The sequence below is a fragment of the Schistocerca serialis genome, chromosome 3 (assembly GCF_023864345.2).
Source record: "Schistocerca serialis cubense isolate TAMUIC-IGC-003099 chromosome 3, iqSchSeri2.2, whole genome shotgun sequence".
NCBI classification, from domain to species: domain Eukaryota; kingdom Metazoa; phylum Arthropoda; class Insecta; order Orthoptera; family Acrididae; genus Schistocerca; species Schistocerca serialis.
In genome coordinates, this window is record NC_064640.1 from 119,865,464 (window position 1) to 119,891,679 (window position 26,216).

The window sequence follows — 26,216 nt, forward strand, 5'->3', positions numbered from 1 at the left end:
GTGGTGTTTTCCCATCGACTAGTATAAAGTGTAGTTTAATGAATTTCTTATTTTCATCAAATCTTGTGTTTGTGAATTTATTTTAAACATTAATTCTTTCCTGTTGGGAGCCTAAGGAACACCATTCAGTCAGCTGCCATCATCTCTCTACAGCAAGTTGAGACTGCATTTGAAATATATTTCATTTTATAACTTATTAATTAAGGTTTCCATCAGAGTTACATATATAGTGAAACCCCTCTTTTACACTTTTCAATGAACTCCAAAAAAATGGTGTAAAATGTGGGAAATGACGTTTTAAGCAGTGAAAGTTATGTATTGGATAACACCTTGCATTTTCACACTTTACATATGTGCACATAATAGGCATCAAAACACTCATGTCAGGGACTTGTTTATTATCTATCAATGGTTTATTATCTAATAAAAACTGCTGATATAATGGGAACTCATAATTGGGAAGCAGAAACGTTTAACTCAATTTCATTCGTCATTATTGATGTTTTTGGAATGCCTGAAGCTGTCATTCATTATTTAAATAATGAAACACTGCATCAGTTAAGATATTTTTTCATGCTTAGCACAGTGCTTTTTGAGAATTTTTTCTCGCTATCAAGTGCAAATATTTATGTGAGTATTTTGTGTGGTGTCTGCATATGTGTTGTTCTGTGTCTCTTAAACTGTAGTCATCTTTTTGAAGTCATCTGGTACTGTGCTTCCTCAGTTATGCAGAAAACCACACACACGCAAACTATCACTCACATTGTTTTTTGTGTAACATCACACAAAATACATACATAAATATTGCACTTAACAACAAGCATAAATCCCTAAAACACATTTTGTTCAGAATGAGAATATATGAAATTCGCACTGTGTTTAAACCAAAAACATTTGAGCAGCACAAACTGAATGAAGGTGTCAACTGGCACTACAGGCATCCATAAGACGAAACATGCTAAATATGGTTCAAAAGAGGTGTGACAATGATTATAACAATTGCAAAACTGCACATGTGCTATAGAGACAGTTTGGAAATTGTTGTGATTGGTCATGATACCTTTATTCATACAGAACTTGTCACCCCTATCAGCCACCATGCAGGGTAGCATTTGGTAGCGGCAGGAGATATGGCACCAATTGTTCCAACTTTTACACATTTAGTGGTTTAAATCCACTAAGGAGAGCACCCTGGTGTCAAGAAACTTAATCACATAGTATTTGTAAACACTATTTGATGGCCAACATAATGCCAGTGTCATTTTACATAAGTTTTTTTTTTTTTTTTTTTTTCCACGAACATTTTTTCATCGCAGGAAAATTATAAATATGTCGACACAAAATTGGGTTCGAATTAACATTGTGGACATAGGAAATTTGACGGGAGCAATAAAAAATGTCATAAACGGTGGCAAAATGTTAATTCCAGGAGCGCAAAAGCGGGGTATATTGTAATATTTTTAATAGTTACTAGTTTCAAATATTTTTGTTCATTTTTTTTGCATGCATTTCTAATGTTTCACAGTATGTAATACACCTGTTTCTACATTAAATCAGTAAAACAAACATTATCTGATTGCATTATGATTGTCTTGATACACTCAAAATTCGACAGGTGTCTTTAGTTGTTTATACATCAAAATTAGAGACACTAATAAGATCAATATTGTAAATGAATTTCAGAATTGCTATGTTACTTTTGTAGGAGAGGCAGTAAGCTTATACTTGTTATGAGTTAAATATTGACACAACTACATAAAAATGACACTGTAAGTTTGTGAATAGTAAATGCAATGCATTACACAACACTGAAACAATTCATTGCCAAGCAATGTATTTTGACAGTCAAAGGAAAAAAGTATTGGCATAGACTCAATAGTTTTTAAGATATGATATGATAAGTCTAAAGTTGTTTATGAACAGGAAAATTTCATTGGTATCAACAAAAGCAATCTACCTCTGGCTATAATTGAAATTAAGAACAGGTTTATCATACTGTGAAGACACTACAGAGATCTATATTTTGCATGAATTTGAGATTTTTTCCTTGGTTTTTGTTGGAGATTGAAGCTTTAAAGTGATTTTCCACCACTGCGGAAAGCAATGCACTGTTGCAGCCACCTGCAGGCAGTACCCGACACGACAATGACTCAACTTTGGACCTTAAATGTCAGATGCCAACTAGTTTAAATCAGACATTACCTTAAAACATTATACCTGAAAATAAAAACTACATTCTCAGACAAAATGAAAAACCAGTTCAACTGTCCATACATCATCCATCAATATTAGAGACAAAAAATCCAGATTACTATGCTTAGCATGGAGAGCCAGAAGGATGTGATGTAGAAGCAGCATAGGTCGGTATATTCCTTCCAGTAGGAACAGAATGGGGCACGTCATGCTGCCATAGTCACCTCGATAGCAGGGTGCAGCAGACCACCAGGTGTCGTTCAATCTCTGAGTGAGGAGAGGTTTTGTTTGGACCCACAAATCCACCCTTGAGATTATCATGGTGAATATTGAATGAGTAATTGATTCTCTAACCAAACAGTCAGCCAGTTCATTCGCTGGGATTTTCACATGACTCTGGACCCAGAGAAAGACAACTAAGCAGGTAGTATGCCTTAGATCACAAGAGCTCGTGAATAGCAAATATCACAGGGTAACAAGATTAACTTCAATCAATAGCCGGTAGACTGTGCACTGAGTCACTATAAATTAAAATGCGGATGAGAGAGGTCTGTTTAATAAAAGACATGGCTCCGACCCTGACTTCTATCAAACATTTTCAAAAGGTGGAGGTCCAACCCAGACATTAATAGAACCAAATGGTGTAAAATAATGAAAAAATGTGGGGAAAAGCCATAGTTGACACCCTACAAACAAGCTTGGCTGTGAGCAGGGATCTGTCCTACAGACTAACAAGGAGAGGACGCCTCCTCATCATTGCCGAATTCGTCCATATTCATGGTACATGTAGAGCATGGTAAGACAAGAAAGTGCCCCAAGTGGAGACTCCAGATGGCCAAGTGTTTAGGAAATAAAAGGAATTTTGATACAGATCTATTGCCATGTGCACCTTATCGACTGTCCCTGTGACACTATGTTCAGGAAGTGGTGTTTGGCTCAGCGGTAAGAGATCAGATTCTCATTAAAAGGGTCACAGGTTCGACTCAGCCCGGTGGCAAATATTTCTGTGCTCCTTGACAATGCATACACTACTGACATCACAATTAACCGCAATATCATATAGGTTATTTTATTAATTTAAACAAGCACAAAAAGTATAGGCATAGGATGAAATGCGGGACTGCAAACAGTTCAAAAGGGATTGTAGTTAACGCGTACACAGGAACGTCATGTATGTAAATCGATACTTCCATTTTTTTTTTGCAACTGATCAATTACTGTACTGGGGTGATATTCATCAAAGAAACAGGGTAAGCAATAATTTTGACTGCCTCTTGTGCACATTATAAACATCGCCTTTTTGCAGTGACATGGTTTTTTTCATTTCTCATACAAAAACAAACTTGACTGACATTCTGAAAACAGCTTCTTTCATCACACAGTCCAGTGGCGAACCACGTGTAACGCAGCACATCGCTGAATACATGCATGGATAGCTGGTGATGTACAATGGAATGTAGTTTGATGCAAGTTACTCGGGAAGTGATTTCTTCTTCTTTCTCAATGAGGTAAGTGCAGTTTTGACATTTTTTACCTCATGATAAAAGTATACATCGCAGGGTTGCACTAGTGGCATACATTTAGGGGGAATTACTTTGATACTGCACATTGTCAATTCGTCATCTTGGAACAGTCCATCATACACTATGTGATCAAAAGTATCCGGACACCCACAAAACCATGCGTTTTTCGTATTAGGTGCATTGTGCTGTCACCTACTGCCAGGTACTCCTTATCAGTGACCTGAGTAGTCATTAGACATTGTGAGAGAGCAGAATGGGGCACTCCGCGTAACTCACAGACTTCGAACGTAGTCAGGTGATTGGGTATCACTTGAGTCATATGTCTGTACATGGGATTTCCACACTCCTAAACATCCCTTGGTCCACTGTTTCTGGTGTGACAGTGAAGTGGAAACATGAAGGGACACGTACAGTACAAAACCATACAGGCCAACAGTAGGAGAGGGTTGTAATGTGTAATAGGCAGAAATCTATCCAGACCATCACACAGAAATTCCGAACTGTATCAGGATCCACTGTAACTACTATGACAGTTAGGTGGAAGGTGAGAAAACATGGATTTCATGGTCAAGTGGCTGCTCATAAGCCGCACATCACGCAGGTAAATGCCAAACGACGCCTCGCTCGGCGTGAGGAGTGTAAACGTTGGACGATTGAACAATGGAAAAATGTTGTGTGGAGTGACGAATAATGGTACACAATGTGGCAATCCGATGGCAGGGTGTGGGTATGGCAAATGCCCAGTGAATGTCATCTGCCAGTGTGTGTAGTGCCAACAGTAAAATTCAGAGGCGATGGTGTTATGGTGTGGTTGTGTTTTTCATGGATGGGGCTTGCACCCCTTGTTGTTTTGTGTGGCACTATCACAGCACAGGCCTACACTGATGTTTTAAGCACCTTCTTGCTTCCCTCTGTTGAAGAGCAATTTAGGGATGGCGATTGCGATGGTGATTGCATCTTTCAACATGATCGAGCACCTGTTCATAATACATGACCTGTGGCCGATTGGTTACTGGCTTGGGACACTACACAATAGAAGCCACATGTGACCCACAGGAGTTTTCTGGTGCACTTTGTATCGGTATATATGTGTAAGACGACGACAATATTACTAGGGCACTTTTTAGTTCACACATCATCCATTATTGTCATACTGTTTCATGGTTTTGGAGATTTCTTAACTTATGTCTGTGTGAATGAAACAGTGAACCATGCCCAGTGATTCCCAATTCTTCCTTCAAGTTATAGCAGGCGAGAGCCTAACAGCCATATTCATTAAGTTGCATCCACAATGGAGACAATAACAACACAGGCGTGTATTTGGTGCTTTAAGAAAAATAGGCAAATTTGAAGCCAAGAATTTCATAAGTATAGCTTCCATGCTAACCACTTCCCCACACTTTGATAGTGTTTACACACCTGAAGTACAAGCTTGCCATCTACTTATACACTACTCTTCCAACATGCTTCGTGGACTACACTGCACATCTGGTCTAGGAGCAACTTGTAGTAGTTTCAGCATGGAGCTTGTTACAACCAATAAGTGCAATGTCCTTATGCTCTCACAGCATAAAAGCCCATGTTCAAAATATCATTCCTCTCAAAGTCATTCCTCAGTAATTCTATATGTTTCATTTCCTGTAGATCTAATTTAGATCTTGTTGCATTTTGTTAAGTTTCTGTTCTTATTTAATCAATGAAAAACTTACAGCACATAAGAGTAAATGTAGAAGTATAACTACTACAGGAAAGGAAAGAGAATTTCACATACATAAAGGCAAGCAATACAGTCCACACTGCTGAGCTTGCATTGGTGTGTTATAAACTTTCAGGATTTTGGCTAAGTTCAGGAATATGTTCAACAGGAATATGACAGAGATTTACTCTGAGGTCCAAATAACATAATTCTACAAAAAAGTATCAGGTACTTGTTGCAAAGACTGTTAGAAGAAAAGGTTGTATTAAACTGCACAATAATTTCTGGAACGCTTGAATTGGGTGTGGTTCTCGAGAATTGGTCACACAGGGCAAACGGTTAAAACCATTCAAACGAAAATAATACACTCACCTTGGTCACTGTATTATTATTATTGCTCCTGATCATGCATTCTGCTTTAACAGTACCTTCAGATCAGATCATTGGTTCTGAGAACTAACATTAAAAGGATGGAACAAACTTTTATATAAAAACAATGTTTAGAGTAATTGTGGTGATGCATAAGTTAATCACATACCTTATGGAACGTAGTATCTAGGCAGAGTTTAAAACATCTTAGTCAAATTTGAAATGCAAATTGATGCTTACCATATGGCACATTATGAAGTAAACATGTTTAGTGTATAGTTTCTTTTTATGTGAAACAATTATTCCCTCCCTAAACATTCTAATTACAGCATGAACATGTAACATTTTAAAATTGTTTTACAGTGGACATTACTGTGCAACAAAAGACGTGACACTTGAATCGTGAAGTGCTGCATTTACAACAGTACTCTTTTTTTATATATATATAGAGAAACAAGACTAATTGTTACACGTGCAGAAAACCATATGACTGCAGTATTAATGCGTAACTGTAACAAGCAGTGTTACACGTGTAGAGGAAAACATACAAGAAACTTTATTTTTGAGACCGGGAGAGGAAAGAAACATTATGTACGACATCTTAGATGTGGGGTCATGTGAGGGTTGCTCAGAAAGTAATGCACCACAGTTTTTTCTTCAACAATTCTTCATTGATTTATTGAACATAATGAGAATTACACACATGAAAGAATAGCATTTTACCTACAACCCCTATTTTTCCACGTAAACTCCATCCCGTACTACAGCCTTCCTCCAGCACAAAACAAGGGCACGTATGTGTGTGTCGGTGCCAATCTTTGTCCTGGTGGCGGAGCCAGTGCCTCACTGTGTGAATCACCTCTTCATTGTCCTCAAAATGTCTTCCACAAATGGTATCCTTTAATGGGCCAAACAACAACATTTTGCCGCAACATGTCAGGTGTGACAGCCGTGGATGGTCTCCCTGACCGCTGCAAATCGTGAAGCTCTGCTAAACTGCCTTCTGATGACCTCACCCTCTGTGCCCATCAACTAACTGTACTTCTGTCAACAGCAGATGCTCCATAGACTTTGCAGAAGTGTTTGTGAATATTCCCCACAGTTTCTTTCCTACAGTGCTTGTAACGTACATCACCTACAGATGTCATTTTGAAACTGTCCTGCACTTATGCTACCCGTAGGAGGTGACGGAAACTTGGTGCGCTCACTCAGGAGACTTCAAATAATATGTATGTAATGTTTCGCATTCGTAGCATTGTTTTTTGGCTGAGGGAAAAAATGCAGTGGATTACTTTCCAGGCAACCGTCACACAAAAAAATGAAAATGACTGAAATAAACATAATGGCAATAATGAAAGTAATAACTGAAGACAGTAAAAACACTGATAACAATAATGATAGTGAACAAAATTGACAGTGGTGGTACATGACACACTTGTATGTATTTTCTAAAGTATCACATTCTCAAGCGTATTCATATGCCTTACATATAACATTCTATCTGAAGTTTCTATAAAATTAAGTAATCTGGCTAGTTATTTAACAAAAACAACATCCATCCAACAACAGTAATGTGCAATGTGAGGTACATGATACCGGAATTGCAATCCACAACAAATCCCATGTGACTTGCACAGCCACCATTACATTTAAATGAAATTAAAATAAAGTCTGAAAATATGCTGTTGAGAGGAGAAATGGCTGCAAGATCACCAAAGGCCTCATCAATTAACATGTTGATGTTGGAACACTGCCAAAGTCATGCAAGAACAAGAATCCAGAGCTAAATGGAAGCAGTTCCACTGTGCTACAACCTCATTTGGAATATCGTCATATATGCCAAAATTACAAAATACCATCAGTCTGTTCCAAAATTTCATTTGAAGACCATGATGTCCACAACTGCATTTGAAGAAATGATCCAGAGAGAAAACAAAAACACACTTAAACTGTATCAAATACCTCACATCCCACATTACTATTGATGTATTATTGATGTTTTTGTTGAACAACTACGCAGATTAATTATGATTACATGTATTTTCTGTTATGTATTAATTATAGTTTCACTGTATATAAACTGCATGTAATGCGTATGAATTCACATGAGAATTTTAGACTTTAAAAAATACCTACAGGTAGTCATGTACCAGCAGTGTCAATGTTGTTTACTATCATTACTGTTATCAGTGTTTTTTACTGTCTTCAGTTATTACTGTCATTACTGCCATAATGTTATAACTGTCACCATCATTTTTATATGATCACACAGCTACACACACAAGATGATGTATATAACGCTTCTTTCCTCACCTGGCCACAAAAATAAAGTTACCTATACATATTCCTCTATACATGTAACACTGCTAGCTATAGTCATATATTAATACTGCACTCATATGTTTTGTCTATGTATGTAATAATTAGTCTTGCTTCTTTATAAAAAAAATAAAATAGACAGTATCATAAATGCAGCACTTCATGATTCAAGTCACACAATTTTCAATGCACAGTAACATCCAGGTATAATGATTTTAAAATGTTATATGTTCATGCTGTAATTAGAATGTATCGGAAGAGGAATAATTGATTCACGTTTTTGACTAATGTGGGAAATTATATTTGCTATATGCCATTCACTACAGCCACCTGGTAGCCAAACATGTTTATTTTGTAATTCCCTGCATGGCAAGATCCAATTTGGCTTTTAATGTTGACTAAGAGGTTTCAAACTCTGTCTAGATACTATGTATGCATAAGGTAAATGATCAACTTACACGTCACCAAAATTACTCCAAACATTGTTTTTATATAAAAGTTTGTTTCATCCTTTTAAATGTTAGTACTCTTTACCCCAGAATTGATCTGAAGATGCATTTAAAGTGAAACACATAATCAGGAGCAATAATAAAGAAAGATAGCGACCAACACAAGAGTGTCTCATTAAACTCAGTTCAATGAACTACTACATAACAGGAGCCAGCATCCAGGAAACTATTACAAAACAGAATTCTCATTTTAAGACAAATGTTTTTCCATGGTTTGATGCTTCCATGGTCAAATAAATCCAGCTCCATCTACAAAAGTTCCACACAGGTAACACCAGAAACATGATATGTTGATGATTTATGTTTCTATAATAATGTTCTGATCAAGCCTGTTAACACTTTAAAGTTAAGTCACTTAAATTTTGGACCCAGAAAACCAGCCATTATGCCATTATTTAAAATATTACTGCCACAGCTTTGTTAGAAACATCTTAAAGGGCAATACATAATTTAAAAAATACCGAAATTTCAAGTTTATTTTTCACTTTTATTTCAATTCTGTGACAGATCACAAATTTCACAACAATAATGATAGGAAATCTAACTATCCTTCCAAAAAAAGTGCAGGTTGAGTTCTTGATCAATTTCACACATAACTGGCCTTTCTTTGTAAAAGTCTGAAATGTTCTAATATGCAGACAAGTATACTGCAATCAGGGCAATGCCAGCTTGTATCTTTCCTGCTTACTTTACCAGTAGACTGTGTCATCTCCTCCAAAGAAATCTTGCAAACCCTTGTTAGATGCTGCTTCATCTCAATTGTAGGAATTTTATACGAAAGGTATCATCCTACAAGTCTATTGCTAATAATTGCACTACGAACAATTTCTTGAGCCAGTGCTGTATCTTTGTAGACGAGTCCTTCACCAATTTCTTCAGACTGTTCCCACTCAGATATTTCTCCTTTCAATCCAGACGCATTCAATTTTTCCTTTAGAATTTCTAAAATTTCTTACTCAGTCAACAGATGTGACATATTTGAAGCAGATACAGGAAGTGTCAAAACTAACAAGTACACACATGAATCTCATGACAATGCACACACACAGTGGCTGAGTCAGCCACGAGCACAGCTCTTATGTTTGCTACAGCTTCTACAGAAGTTATTCTATAAACTAACAACAGAGGGCAGCACCTGTCAAGGAACAGATAGCAAGAAGTCAACACATTGTTCTCATATGAAACCAGTCCCATTTTCGGGCAATAGGTGGCTGGTGACTCATGCCTCATATAACATCATGACCCGAGATATACTTGGGCATGGCCCTCTGAATGCATTGTTGTGTCCCAGGCATGGCCCTCTGAATGCATTGTTGTGTCCCGAGTTCTGCTTCGACTTGCTCACCAAAGTCTTCAGGCCCACATAATGTCACACAAATCCCTGTATCTGACATCAATTACAATCACATAAGTCTCCCAGTTTATACCTGACCAACTGAAGCCTCTCCCTATTAAAATAATGTGATCAAGAAACTTGTTAACAACATTCTTCAAGGTCTCTATAATGCAGTGTGCCATCACAGCTCCTAAGGCAGGTGGTCCACAAAAGCATTCAATTACAGTGTTTGACCAACTTCTGATGCTTAACTTCACCAAGTTTATTTCACACTAGGAATCCATGACAACCTCACTAGTTATTACTGAATTATTTACTGCAATACTGCAATTACTTGAGCTACCCTTGTGATACATATTTCATGTATTTTTAATCTTGTTTCTATTCACTTCTAGTTGCAACCAACTTTCTGTTCCTAACATTATCTGGGCATTATTACCTTTAATAAGCGATACTAATTCTGGGACCTTACTATGGATGCTCCTGCAGTTTTAGAATATCATATTAAACTTTTATATTTTGAATCTACAAGCACAAACATTCTCCGAGAATATTGTGGTGGATCTATCTTTGATTTCCACAGGCATTCATCACTGATCCCAAGGCGTGTTCCTCAAACTTATGAGACAACTGCTGAAAGGAAGCAAGGATGACCTCAGAACCCCCAGCATTATACATGCTGACATGAGCCACAATTTGCAGCCAGTTGCACCCATAGTAATCAACAGCCACTGGAAAATCCTCCTCCAAATCTCTGAGTGGCTCCATTGCCCACCTAACATTGGAGCTCCCAACGTCCAGCCCTCTGCACTTGTTAGGACTGGGCAGGAAAACTGGCCACTAGTCCAACACGAGAAACATCCTTATTCACTGTCGGTATCACAGTTATATTGAAAATGTAAAGTAGTAAATGTAAGTGATGGTTAGTTGTAGTTTCTTTTTAATTTTGTTGAGGTTTTTTGTGTGTTTTTTTTATGATAGTTTCGCAGAACCTTTGAGAGATCTGAAAACACAGTTTAAGATATACTGTATCTATATGAAGGTTGCACTGTCAAGAGACAGTAGTGAAATGCAAGATGACCTGCAGAGGATCAATATGTGTAGCAGGGACTGACCCTGAATATCAATAAGTGACACTGTACACAAATAGGTAGAGAGACCCACTGCTGTTAAATTACACTGCAGGTGACAAATCTCCAGAAACAGTAACTACCATAAAACAACTAGGAGTAACCATCTGGAGACAATTAAAAGTGGAATGACCACATAAAATAAATAACACAGAAAGTGGTTTAAACGCACAAACAGGGTCTGTGGCTCATTTGTTGCACACTACTGTTGGAAACTCATTGTCATTGCTCTTAGCCAATCGCATGATAGTAAATGACAAATAATGAGAATCACTTCAATCGAATCATGCTTTTTTCTGAAAAATGTTGCAATTTTCAAGGTCATAGTTAGTCTAGGACCTAGTAGTTTATAATCTTGGTTGTCGCAAATATCTGACTGCTTTTCCATCATATATCACAATTTCTAAGACTGTCATTAGTGTCAGATGAAACAGCACAGTGTAAATTGCTGTGAGGGGAACAAAACACCAGATACCTTCATTTAAAATGCATAAGGAATTATAGACAAACAATGTGGCTGGCTACTGCAATGCTATATTGTGTAGTGATAAATGATATGACTCGAGCCCTCAGTGGTGGATAACAACACACCATAAATTTAGTAAGCTAGCTAGAAAACATCAGGTTGTGTTCACAGCTTTTAAAAAAAAACATTTTCCTCTAACTGTTGTGGCACACAGCACAATTATCAGAGTACAAACTGGGCCCAAATAACAGAAGTCCTGCGACTGTGCCAGAAACTAAGTTGAGATATTGCACAAAATACATCAGAGTCCACACGGGAAGTATTTTCAAACACCTATGTCATTACTATACCATTGCTCAAACCAATCGTCTCCAACTTCCAAATTCTGACTGCCAACCCACAAGGCTGTGAGAGACAGAGAGACCACAAGGAACCTGGCTGCAGACCTTTTAAAGTTTTGGTCACCCCTCTCCGGATCCCCCACTCACGTCAAGTGCACTCAGTGACATTGCGTAGGTCCCTCATGTGATCACCAGCATAAATTCACAATTTTTTTTATACATATAGTTAATTGAAATTGCAAATATGTCACTAGCTGCATTTAAAACTATACTTCAAAAACATATATCATAATATTTTCTAAAAAACCACAGTTTGCTTGTAATGGCTCTGAGCACTATGGGACTTAACATCTATGGTCATCAGTCCCCTAGAACTTAGTACTACTAAAACCTAACTAACCTAAGGACATCACACAACACCCAGTCATCACGAGGCAGAGAAAATCCCTGACCCCGCCGGGAATCGAACCCAGGAACCCAGACAGTTTGCTTGTAAATCAGAGTTTAATTATACACAATTTGAGCTTTCAATGTCAGAAACTGTTTATGTTCTTGGCACCTTTGTTATTTATTTTACAATTACAGATGGCATATCGTTTTCATCAGATGTTGTCTCTTCTTTTCATTGCTGTACTCAGAATTTATGTACCTTTCATGAAATTCAAACTACCGAAAAAACTATGTACATTTAACTTTAAACAATACAAATGGATAATAAAAAATAATAATATCACAGTCTGAATAATGTATGTATTCACTGCCAATACATACTGCCATGTTTTCAGTGTATCTGTCTTTGTATGCAAGTTCTGCTGAATTTATTTAATTTCCAAATTAAACTGATTCTCTCGTCTTCATTATTAGAGTTATGGACCATATGATAATCTCATTGATGGGGCTCAGCGAGAGCAACAATTTGATTGCTCAACCTCTTTGGTGGTGTGATCCTATAAAATTTATAAACTATCAAGTCCATACGTTATAAGCAAATCTATTTGTCTCTGTAATATCATTTATATAAAACACTCAGATGACATCTCTGTATCATTAGAGGCGCGATTGAACCCTCTTTCGTATTACGCCTTCTGTGTCTCTGTACATAATATTGTTTGTGCTGCACATGCATAGATGATTACAAAGCTATTGAGACTTTATAAAGGCCACTCGCTTCTGTTCTCATGGGCTCGAGAAGAAACCCACACATGGTTGGTGCTTTGTCCGAAACCAAGTGGACAGACCTCATGGCAACCATGCAACCTGCACCCATAAGGGCTCCCAGCAGAGCAGAAGTTGCCTTCAGCCAGCAGCCAGAGGCAACATGCATGTCCCTTCCATTGCATGCTGGGTGGGCTCGTAATTCGAACACCATGCCTGAACAAATTGCATTCCAATAGATCTACACAGATATGCCTTGTCCTGTTACAGCTACCCACATTCGATTAATGATTTGTCTTTTTCATTTCCTATCATTCACCACAGGGACTGCTATCAACAACAGCATGAAATGGAAATGCCATGGGCACCAAAAGTGCACTTTTAGCACAAATGCTGATGCCAGGCTGAGATTTATTGGAAGAACCCTATGGAAACATAATTCATCTACAAAAGAAGAGGCACACAAAACACCCGTTTAACTATTTCTCAAGTACTGTTAATGAGCCTGGCACCATTACCCAGCAGGATGAACAGGGAAGGGAGGGAGGCAGAGGGGGGGGGAAGAGAGAGAGAGAGAGAGAGAGAGAGAGAGAGAGAGAGAGAGAGAGAGAGAGAGAGAGAGAAGAGGAGAAGGAGGAGGAGATCCAACAAAGAGCAGTTTGTTTCATCTAAGGAACATTTACTTAGTGAGACAATGTTATAGAGATGCTCAACTAACTCCCATGGTAGACACTACAAGGGAGGTGTTATGCATCACAGAGTGGTTTACAGTTGAAATTTCAAGAATGTACATTCCCAGATGAGTTGCTTAATATATTACTTCCTACCATGTAGTCTCGTGAAATGATCATGACAAGAAGATAGTAATTAGAGCTCATACGGAGCTTTACCAACAACCATTTTTCCTACACACCACTTGTGAATGAAAAGGCAAAATGGGGGGGGGGGGGGGGGGCATTTTGGACTCTCTACTACAATATTCTACACCTTCTGAGTTCCCAATAGCAGTGGCAACCACATACTTCACATTAAACTGCTTTGACAAATAAAAGGAGTATAGTAGAGTATGAAGTGTGACATATTGACATAGTCTGCTGACATATACCACCATTGCCCTCCGTTCTTGTTTTAACTGAATGAATTTACTTTGTATGCTTTCTTCTTTTCTTCCCAAATTCCTTGTATTCCTAAACAACCATACTGTTATAAAAATTTATTATGTGGAACTGCTATTCACTACGCTTCTTCAAGCAATTTTCTTTACAGGAAGGAACAGTAGTTTATAGCATTTGTTGATGTTTCAAGGGTTTTCTCTTCAAGTCCGAGTTCAGAAGTTTTAAGATCATTAACAAATTTTATTACTTTAATTTCATTTTTCAAGTGCCACAAATGTATAAAACCACCATGGAATATAGTTGTAACCTCTACTCTGTTGAATAACACTGGAAGTGGCACAGAAATACTTAAAGACTGTTTGTTTACAATATTTAAGAACTATTTCTACAATCAAACAACGTAGTCATATAAGGAATTCACTATCCAACAGAAATGATCAGTAATATTAACACACACAGATAACTAAAAACACTACAAAGGAGTAATTTAAGGACTCACTTGGCTCAATGTTTCCTGCACGTTGAATACCAAGACTTATACAGTCCTTGCTTGCCTGAGATCCTTGTACAGGTAAATGATCACATTCAGGTAACTGTACCTGTTGCCCAATCAAGGGATGTCTTTTGGCAATTGCATATTCCATACTGCACATTTCATTTTCCAAAATTTCACAATCTTCTCTACAAATACGCCTAGGTCGTGCACCTGGTTTACAGTTCTCCTTTCCATTTTCAGGAACACAACTTGACATGTGACACAATGGAAATGCAGAATAGCATAAAGAAGGTCTTGCAAAGGCTTCACAACCTTTTGAAAGATCTCTGTAATGTTAAAAACAAAATGACTGTAAATGTTAAATTTAATTTACAAGCGTTCTCGAAAGGATCGTAAAACATAATACGATATAAACTCACTTTGAAGTTGTGACAACCATAAATGCTTTCTCCAACTTACGCTCTAGCATAATCTGGGTCTGTGCAAGAGGAATGTACACACTTTTATTTGCAAGAAATGTGCTGCATGTTTTTCCTTGGTACACCTGTAAGTAGAAAACATGCAGCCATTAAATTAAATTGCATACAGATTCCACAAAGCACAAGTTCCACAGAACCATGTTTTACTGCACTCATCATTCTTACTACAGTGTTCTAGTGATCTATGAAATTAATCTTAAAATATAATAACCCCAGATGCACAATCAGAAACTGACTCATTACCCACAATGTGGATCGCGAATTTTTATCAAGTTTCTATATGCCACTTGCAATATAGAGACGCATAGACCCACAACAGGCTACAGCAGTCCACTCACCCCTCTGCGCCACCCTCCACACCGAACCCAGGGTTATTGCGGGGTTGTGCCCCCAGTCAGCTGCTCCACAGTACTATGGCTGTTAAAACACTCCCACAGTTCTGGTAAATGTGCTGACAACACAATCAATACACTTAATAACAACAGCTTTCAAAATATCTCAGAAGCAGCCATTTGATGAATGAAAGAACTATTAGAACCAACATGATCTGTCTTTGCTCACTAAATATATGTAACCAGTTCTGTAGCTGAGTACTACAAGGTTGTATGATAAGTCATTATAAAAGTTAGATGACAACACCTACACACACACAACAGGCTCACAATTAAATTGAGTTATCACACAGCATATTTTCATGCCCTAATGCTGCATTTACATTTTGATGATAGCAATAACTTATTTGACATTTGATGATAAGAATTGTTATTTTAGGTAATGTTAATCATACAGTTAATACATCTGCTATTATTATACTCCTTTTAATGAACTATTTTTCCTTATTTTACAACTGTGTTTGATTAAACAGGCAATATCTATATAATACTGTATATACCCAAAACTGCCAAAATACTATTTGTATAATACTTTACTGACACCTTTTATTGATGGTACAGTTTCCAGTATGCTGATGCTAGAGACATATTTAGTTTTGTCTGAAACCTAGCTTGCTAAGAGAAATTGGTAATTGTAATTATTACAACAGTGTACAATGGCAAAATTAGTGTGAGCTAATCAGTAACTTTAAGAAAATTGACATAGCTAGTTGAATAGCCCTAATTTCACACTTTTTGGTAACTAGTTTCACTTTTCCAAAAATAAATTAACTTAAATAATATCCGTAATTAAAAGTTCAGCCACACCCAAAAAGTCTTTCGTTATTTGAGCTCTTTAGCTTGCTTAATTCCAGGTTTGACCTTATACTTTTGTTGCCCTAATTGTTATGCATCAGGTAGTGCCTTTGGTTATCTAATTAAGCCACTATTTAAGAATTTGAATAAATTAGCAAAATTTTGAACACTGCACATTTTACATGAGAGTAGGGAATCCACTGCAGGTGCATACAGGGTATTAATCAAGTAGTATCTTGAACTTTAATACTTTCATGACCAACAGCCATTTAGTTAAACCAGATTATTTCTGGAATCAACAGGCTGACAACACTACTGAATATTCACCTTCCAGTTTTATAAGCTAACATGTAAATATCAAAATCAAAAAAATATCCAAATGAAAGTATTTATATACTCCCAAAGGCAAAAAAACCCTGTAGCGTAAGACAGAACGCAGGTCAGCTTCGGAGATGCCCATCTCCAGAAGCTGTTTCCATGTAGACTGATTGGCCAGCCTGTCGGCAAGTTCGTTGCTTGGGATTCTGACGTGTTCTGGGGTCCACACAAACACCACTGAATGACAGGACCGTTCCAGGGCATAGATGGACTCTTGAATGGATGCTACCAAAGGATGGCAAGGGTAGCACTGGTCGATATCTTGTAGGCTCCTCAAGGAGTGAGTACACAGGAGAAATGACTCGCCAGGGCATGAGCAGATGTGCTGAAGAGCACGAGATATGGCTGTCAGCTGTGCAATGAAAACACTGCAGCCATCTGGCAAAGAGTGCTGTTCAATATGTCCTCCATGAACTTATGCAAAGCCTACGTGACCATCAGCCATCATGCCGTTGGTGTAAACCACTTCATGGCCCTGGTACATGTCGAGAATCAAGAGGAAGTGATAGCGGAGAGCCGCAGGGTTAACGGAGTCCTTAAGGCCATGCGAAAGGTCCAGAAGAATCTGCGACCTAGGTGTACACCATGGAGGTGTGTGTGAATGGACCTCAAGGAGAGGTGGTAAAGGCAAGGACTCCAGTTCAGACAAAAGGGACCGGACGTGAACTGCGATAGTAAGCCCTGACCTGGGACGCCGATGTGGGAAATGAATCGCCGTGGTTGGGAAAAGGAGACGGTAATTTGGATGCGCAGGAGAACTACGAACGTGTGCAACGTAACTGGTGAGCAGTTCTGCACACCTAACCTTCAACCTGGTGGAGACTCCGGCCTCCACCAGGAGATAGTCGAGTCCAGGAGATAGTCGAGTCCAGGAGATAGTCGAGTCCAGGAGATAGTCGAGTCCAGGAGATAGTCGAGTCCAGGAGATAGTCGAGTCCAGGAGATAGTCGAGTCCAGGAGATAGTCGAGTCCAGGAGATAGTCGAGTCCAGGAGATAGTCGAGTCCAGGAGATAGTCGAGTCCAGGAGATAGTCGAGTCCAGGAGATAGTCGAGTCCAGGAGATAGTAGAGTCCAGGAGATAGTAGAGTCCAGGAGATAGTAGAGTCCAGGAGATAGTAGAGTCCAGGAGATAGTAGAGTCCAGGAGATAGTCGAGTCCAGGAGATAGTCGAGTCCAGGAGATAGTCGAGTCCAGGAGATAGTCAAGTCCAGGAGATAGTCAAGTCCAGGAGATAGTCAAGTCCAGGAGATAGTCAAGTCCAGGAGATAGTCAAGTCCAGGAGATAGTCAAGTCCAGGAGATAGTCAAGTCCAGGAGATAGTCAAGTCCAGGAGATAGTCAAGACAGGATTTAACAAGGGCTCTGTAGAGCTGCAGCAGCGTAAAGCGAGCTGCACCCCAGTTGGTGTTGCTCCAGCGGCGGAGGGCATTGAGGTGCTGCCAGCACTTCTGCTTAAGCTGACGAAGGTGAGGTAGCCAAGTCAATTGGGCATCAAAAACCAGTCCTAAGAATCGATATGACTCCACTACAGTGAGTGCATCATCATTAAGGTAAACTTCTGGTTCTGGATGAACAGTGCAACACTGACAGAACTGCAGGACACATGACTCCATGGCTGAAAACTGGAAGCTGCGGGCTAGAGCCCATGACTGTGCCTTGTGAATGGCTCCCTGTAGGCACCGGTCAGCAACACCAGTACTGGAGGAGCAGTGCGAAATGCAGAAGTCATCCACACACACACACACAGAAGGTGAGAACGGCGGACCTACATCTGCTGCTAGACCGTTAATAGCCACTAAAAATAGAGACACACTCAATACAGAGTCCTGTGGAACATCATTCTCCTATAAACTGGGGGAACTATGGGAGGCACTGACTTGGACATGGGAAGTACGGAGCAACAGGAAATTTTGGATAAAAAGCAAGAGTGGGCCTCGGAGACCCCACTCATACAATGTGACAAGGATAGGATGTCGCCAGGTCGTGTTGTATGCTTTACATAAGTCAAAAAAGATGGCAACCAGATGTTGGCATCTGGAAAAGGCTGTTCGGATGGCAGACTCGAGGGACACAAGGTTATTAGTGGTAGAGTGACCCTGGCGGAAGTCGCCCTGACATGGAGCCAGTAGGCCACGTGACTTGAGGACCCAACCCAACCGCCGACACACCGTACGTTCCAGCAGCTTACAGAGAAAGTTGTTGAGGCTGATGGGCCGGCAGCTATACACATCAAGCAGGTTTTGAGTGGGTTTGGGCACCGAAATGATGCTGCTATCTCACCATGGCGATGGAGAGATGCTATCGCACCAGATCCAGTTGAAGATGATGAGGAGATGTCGCTTGCTGTCAGACGAGAGATGTTTAATAATCTGACTGTGGATCTGATCCAGGCCAGGAGCTGTGTCGGGGGCAATGTGCTAGTGTGCTGAGGAGCTCCCACTCTGTAAATGGGGCATTACTGGGTTCACTGTGGCATGTAGTGAATGAGGGGACTTTCCTTTCCATCTGCCATTTGAGGGTGTGAAAGGCTGGGGGCTAGTTCTCCGACACAGAGTCTCGAGCATAGTGCTCAGCAATCGTGTTTGCATCGGTAGATACCACGACATTGATATTATGTTAATGCCAGGGACACGTGTTGGGGACTGGAACCCAAAACGACATTTGATCTTCGTCCAGACTTGGGAAGGTGACATATGGCACCCAATGGTTGACATGTACCTCTACCAACACTCCTGTTTCCCTTGTTCTATAAGCTGGCAAATGTGGGCACAGAGCCACTTAAAGGATATTAGGTGCTCTGGGGAAGGGTGCCACTTATGTCACTGTAGAGCTCACCAACACTTTTTAATTGCCTCAGCAACTTCCAGCGACCACCAAGGGACTGTCTTTCACTGGGGGCACCCTAAAGTATGAGGGATGCGTTTTCCGCCACAGGAACGATCGTTGTAGTGACCTGCTCAACGACAACATTGATGGCACCATGTGGGGGAGATTCGGTGATGACAGCAGAGGTGAAGGCTTCCCAATTTGCCTTGTTTAAAGCCCATATGGATAGGCATCCACGGGCATGATGCCGGGGGAGTGACATGAAGATGGGGCAGTGGTCACTACCACACAGGTCGTCATGTGCTCTCCAGTGGATGGATGGGAGAAGGCCAGGACTGCAAACCGAGAGATCAATGACTGAATATGTGCCATGTGCCACACTTAAATGTGTGGGGGCACCTGTATTTAAGAGGCAGAGGATGAGTTGTGACAGTAAATTTTCGACCTCCCTACCTCGGCCAGTAAGCATGGCGCCACCCCACAAGGGGTTGTGTGTGTTAAAATCTCCCAAAAATAGGAAAGGTTTAGGGAGTTGATCAATCAGTGCAGCCAATACGTTCATGTGTACTGCACCATCTGGAGGAAGACATACATTGCAGATAGTTATTTCCTGCGTCATCCTTATCCTGACAGCCACAGCTTCAAGAGGGATTTGAAGGGCCACAGGTTCACAACATACTGAGTTCAGGACACAGACGCAAACTTCACCTGACACTCTATTACAGTCACTGTGGTTCCTGTAATATCCCTTATAGCTGCAGAGGGCAGGGGTCCGCATTGCTGGGAACCAGGTTTCCTGGAGGGCTATGCTGAAAGCAGGTGTAAAGCTTAACCGTTGCCATAGCTCAGCCAGGTGGTGGAAAAAAAACCGCCGCAATTCCACTGGAAATTGACATGATTGTGAGACTGGGAAGGCATGAAACACTCAATGAGGCAGTCTACACCTCAGGGTCACCTGCTGCCACCAGATGAGTACCTGTGCGATCGACATCCAATGTGTCTGAGGGCCCAGCAAAATCTAGGTCCTCAGCGGACGCCAAAATCTCCACCTCATCCTCAGACACAGAGCTTGTAGGTAGTGGTAGTGTGGGTGCCACCACAGTGCCTTGGTTCTTGGGGGGTCTTTTCTTTTTAGGTTTCTCTCACTGCTCCTTAGGTTTGTCCAGCTGGGAGGGCTTCACTGATTCAGTCTCAGGGTCTGAGGAGGATCGTGAAGCCCTACGACCAGCTACCTGTGGTTGCTTCAGCCACTGGCAGGTGTCAGCTTTGCCACTGGGAAGGGAGTGGCAAGAGGAGCCGAAGAAGACTTAGGCTTCTCTAGCTGAGAAGTGGGGACTGACATCCCCGATGGTTGGGGGGATGTTGCTCTTGAAGTAGGTTGTATAGGAGCGACAGGGAGGGAAGTGCCCCCCACCATGTAGGGGGCAGGTGGAGTCTGACGGCTCCGAGAGCGAACTGTACATGGCAGAACGGAAGATGGTAGAACCACTGTCATAGCAGCAGCGTAGGTTGACGTCATATACACAGGATCTAGCCTCTCATAATTTCTCTTAGCCTCAGTGTAGGTCAGTTGGTCCAGGGTCTTGTGTTCCATTATTTTTCTTTCTTTCTGGAGAATCCTGCAGTCTGGCAAGCAAGGTGAATGGTGCTCTCCGCAGTTGACACAGATGGGAGGTGAGGCACAGGGAGTATTAGGATGTGAAGGACATCCACAATCCCGACAAGTGATGCTGGAAGTACAGCGGGAAGACATGTGGCTGAACTTCCAGCACTTAAAGCACCACATTGGGGGAGGAATATATGGCTTGACATCACAGCGGTAGACAATCACCTTGACCTTATCGGGTAATGTGTCACCCTCGAAGGCCAAGATGAAGGCACCGGTGGCAACTTCATTATTCCTCTGGCCCCGGTGGACGCTCGGACGAAATTGACACCTCACCGCTCTAAATTGGCATGCAGCTCGTCATCAGACTGCAAAAGAAGGTCCCTCTGAAATACGATACTCTGGACCATATTTAAGCTCTTATGGGGCATGATGGAAACAGAAACATCCCCCAGCTTGTCACAGGTGAGTAGTGCCCGTGACTGGGCAGAGGATGCTGTTTTGATCAACACCGACCCTGACTGCATTTTGGACAAGCCCTCCACTTCCCCAAACTTGTCCTTTAAATGCTCCACAAAAAAACTGAGGTTTCATTGACAAGACAGAGTACACATCAATTCTCATACATACGAGGTACTGGGATGAATAAGCTTCACTGCCATCCTTAGCCTGGCGTTCCTCCTATGGTGTGGCCTGGGGGTAGGGGAGGGATTGATGGTACCTTGACCGCTTAGAGACTGCTGGTGTTTGACCACCAGACGTACTACACTTAATGGCGTGTCATCGCTCACAGCTGCAAGCAGTGCTGACTTCGGTCGCGCAGCTTGAGGCTGTTGCCAATGGGCACCACTGTGGGGAGCCGGACTTTGGTATCATGGGAATGTCAACCTCATCCCGTCTGTCCCCAGATCGGTCTGCTGCTGTGGTTGTCCCGGTTGCTGCCAGCAGTGGGGCTGAGCCTTCACCTGTGGTTGATTGGGAGGTCATTCCAAGGCATGGTAGGCAGCGAAAGATGTCCCCGGAGGCTGATCAGAAAGGTTTCGGGTACTGTCTCTGGCTGAAAAAGATGCAGCCACCTGCCCTGTTTCAGAGGATGATTCTCAGCCTTCAAGGTCCGGGCAATCGCAGAGGGTGGGCTTATTGGTAGTTGGGAGCTCCAATGTTAGGCGCATAATGGGGCCCCTAAGGGATATGGCGGCTTAAAAGGGGAAGAAATCCAGTGCGCACTCCGTGTGCATTCCGGCTGGAGTCATTCCTGATGTGGAAAGGGTCCTTCCGGATGCCATGAAGAGCACAGGGTGCAGTCAGCTGCATGTGGTGGCACATGTCGGCACTAATGACGTCTATCGCTTTGGATCTGAGGAAATTCTCTCTGGATTCCAGCGGCTATCTGATTTGGTGAAGGCTGCCGGTCTTGCTTACGAGATGAAGGCAGAGCTCACCATCTGCAGCATCATTGACAGAACTGACTGTGGACCTTTGGTGCAGAGCCGGGTGGAGGGTCTGGATCAGAGGCTCAGACGGTTTGGGGACCGTGTTGGCTGCAGATTCCTTGACTTGCGTCACAGGGTGATGGGGTTTCAGGTTCCGCTGAATAGGTCAGGAGTTCACTACACTCAGCTGGCGGCTACACAGGTAGCAGAGGCTGTGTGGCGTGGACTGGGCGGTTTTTTAGGTTAGAAGGCCTCGGGAAAGTACGGGGTGGGCTGCAATCTCAAAGGGTGCATGGCAAATACAGGACGTGCTTGGATCAAGGAACAGTCGGAATTGTAGTTGTAAATTGTTGTAGTTGTGCTGGGAAAGTCCCTGAGCTTCAAGCACTAATAGAAAGCACAGAAGCTGAAATCGTTATAGGTACAGAAAGCTGGCTAAAGCCTGAAATAAGTTCTGCAGAAATTTTTACGAAGTCTCAGACGGTGTTCAGGAAAGATAGATTAGGCAGAATTGGTGGTGGAGTGTTTGTGTCTGTCAGTAGTGGTTTATCTTGTAGTAAAGTCGAAGTAGATACACCGTGCGAATTGGTATGGGTGGAGGTAATATTTAACAGCCGAACTAAGTTATTAATTGGCTCCTTCTACCGTCCCCCAGACTCCGATGATATAGTTTCTGAACAGTTCAGAGAAAATTTGAGTCTCGTAACAAATAAATACCCCTCATACGGTTATAGTTGATGGGGACTTCAACCTTCCATCGATATGTTGGCAAAAATACTTGTTCAAAACCGGTGGTAGGCAGAAAACATCTTCCGAGATTGTCCTAAATGCTTTCTCCGAAAATTATTTCGAGCAGTTAGTCCACGAACCCACGCCAATTGTAAATGGTTGCGAAAACACACTTGACCTCTTAGCCACAAACAATCCAGAGCTAATAGAGAGCATCATGACTGATACAGGGAATAGTGATCACAAGGTCGTTGTAGCTAGGCTCAATACCATTTCTTCCAAATCCACCAGAAACAAACACAAAATAATTTTATTTAAAAAAGCGGATAAAGTGTCACTAGAAGCCTTCCTAAGAGACAATCTCCATTCCTTCCGAACTGACTATGCAAATGTAGACGAGATGTAGCTCAAATTCAAAGATATAGTAGCAACAGCAATTGAGAGATTCATACCTCATAAATTGGTAAGGGATGGAACTGATCCCCCATGGTACACAAAACAGGTCCGAAAACTGTTGCAGAGGCAACAGAAAAAGCATGCGAAATTCAGAAGAAAGCGAAATCCCGAATATTGGCTAAAATTTACAGACGTGCGAAATTTGGCACGGACTTCAATGCGAGATGCCTTTAATAGGTTCCACAACGAAACATTGTCTCGAAATTTGGTAGAAAATCCGAAGACATTCTGGTCGTATGTAAAGTACACAAGCGGCAAGAGGCAGTCAATACCTTCGCTGCGCAGAGTTATTGAACGCAGTTTTCCGAAATTCCTTCACCAGGGAAGACGAATGGAATATTCCAGAATTTGAAACACGAACAGCTGCTAGCACGAGTTTCTTAGAAGTAGATACCTTAGGGGTTGCGAAGCAACCCAAATTGCTTGATACGGGCAAGTCTTCAGGTCCAGATTGTATACCGATTAGGTTCCTTTCAGATTACGCTGATACAATAGCTCCCTACTTAGCAATCATATACAACCGCTTGCTCACCGATAGATCTGTACCTACAGATTGGAAAATTGCACAGGTCGCACCAGTGTTTAAGAAGGGTAGTAGGAGTAATCCATCAAACTACAGACCTATATCATTGACGTCGGTTTGCAGTAGGGTTTTGGAGAATATACTGTATTCAAACATTATGAATCACCTCGAAGGGAACGATCTATTGATACGTAACCAGCATGGTTTCAGAAAACATCGTTCTTGTGCAACACAGCTAGCTCTTTATTCGCACGAAGTAATGGCCGCTATCGACAGGGGATCTCAAGTTGATTCCGTATTTCTAGATTTCTGGAAAGCTTTTGACACCGTTCCTCACAAGTGACTTCTTATCAAGCTACGGGCCTATGGAGTATCGTCTCAATTGTGCGACTGGATTCGTGATTTCCTGTCAGGAAGGTCGCAGTTTGTACTAATAGACGGCAAGCCATCGAGTAAAACTGAAGTGATATCAGGTGTTCCCCAGGGAAGTGTCCTGGGACCTCTGCTGTTCCTGATCTATATAAATGACCTGGGTGACAATCTGAGCAGCTCTCTTAGGTTGTTCGCAGATGATGCTGTAATTTACTGTCTAGTAAGGTCATCCGAAGACCATTATCAGTTGCAAAGTGATTTAGAAAAGATTGCTGTATGGTGTGGCAGGTGGCAGTTGACGCTAAATAACGAAAAGTGTGAGGTGATCCACATGAGTTCCAAAAGAAATCCGTTGGAATTCGATTACTCGATAAATAATACAATTCTCAAAGCTGTCAATTCAACTAAGTACTTGGATGTAAAAATTACGAACAACTTCAGTTGGAAAGACCACATAGATAATATTGTGGGGAAGGTGAGCCAAAGGTTGCGTTTCATTGGCAGGACACTTAGAAGATGCAACAAGTCCACTAAAGAGACAGCTTACACTACACTCGTTCGTCCTCTGATAGAATATTGCTGCGCGGTGCGGGATCCTTACCAGGTGGGATTGATGGAGGACATCAAAAGGGTGCAAAAAAGGGCAGCTCGTTTTGTATTATCACGTAATAGGGGAGAGAGTATGGCAGATATGATACGCGAGTTGGGATGGAAGTCATTAAAGCAAAGACGTTTTTCGTTGCGGCGAGATCTATTTACGAAATTTCAGTCACCAACTTTCTCTTCCGAATGCGAAAATATTTTGTTGAGCCCAACCTACATAGGTAGGAATGATCATCAAAATAAAATAAGAGAAATCAGAGCTTGAACAGAAAGGTTTAGGTGTTCATTTTTCCCGCACGCTGTTCGGGGGTGGAATGGCAGGGAGTTAGTATGATTGTGGTTCAATGAACCCTCTGCCAAGCACTTAAATGTGAGATGAAGAGTAATCATGTAGATGTAGATGTAGATCCGCCCTGATGCCATCCACTCCAACCAGGGGCCCTCCCCACGGGTGCCACCCAGGCCGCAGCAAAGGCCACCTGGCAGGATGGCCATTGCCGGGAGTCCCGATGCCCCAGGGTGATGGGCATCTATTCTTTGGCATACGTGGGGACTTAACGGCACGGGTAACAGCAGAGCAATCCCTGTGTGGTCAGGGGGCTACAACCAACAGGGTACATGGCGCCCCCACCACAACAGACTGGCTACCGTGCTGGGCATCAGGCGCAAACGAGCTAAGTAGTCCATTATTGTCAACAGCGCAGAAAGCAATACTGCACAGAGGATGAAGGGAAACACACCCAGGAGGGTGACCTCACCCAACAGCTGGAGAATGTGCGGAAGTGCAGATCCACATAGGATGTGAGAGGTCTCAGCACATGATGGACACTATGCATCATGTAAGGTGCCCTTCCCCATTTGGCTTGCTCTTCGGGAAAATTTTGAAAAATGGAGGTCAAACCCTACAGGGGACCATCACGTAAAGGCCAAAAAGTGCGAGACTCCTTTTAGTCACCTCTTACGACAGGCAGGAATA

The 26,216-nt window shown here is 41.5% G+C and overlaps 1 protein-coding gene across 1 annotated transcript in view; it reads right to left on the reverse strand.

The window, feature by feature from the left end:
* LOC126469809 (tyrosine-protein kinase transmembrane receptor Ror-like) overlaps positions 1-26,216 on the reverse strand; it is a 127,169-nt gene that overhangs the window by 68,089 nt on the left and 32,864 nt on the right. The window contains exons 3-4 of the mRNA XM_050097074.1: positions 15,068-15,192; positions 14,652-14,974 (exon numbers count right to left, since the gene is read on the reverse strand). Coding sequence (XP_049953031.1) covers positions 14,652-14,974; positions 15,068-15,192 — 448 coding nt within the window. The remainder of the gene's footprint in view (positions 1-14,651; positions 14,975-15,067; positions 15,193-26,216) is intronic.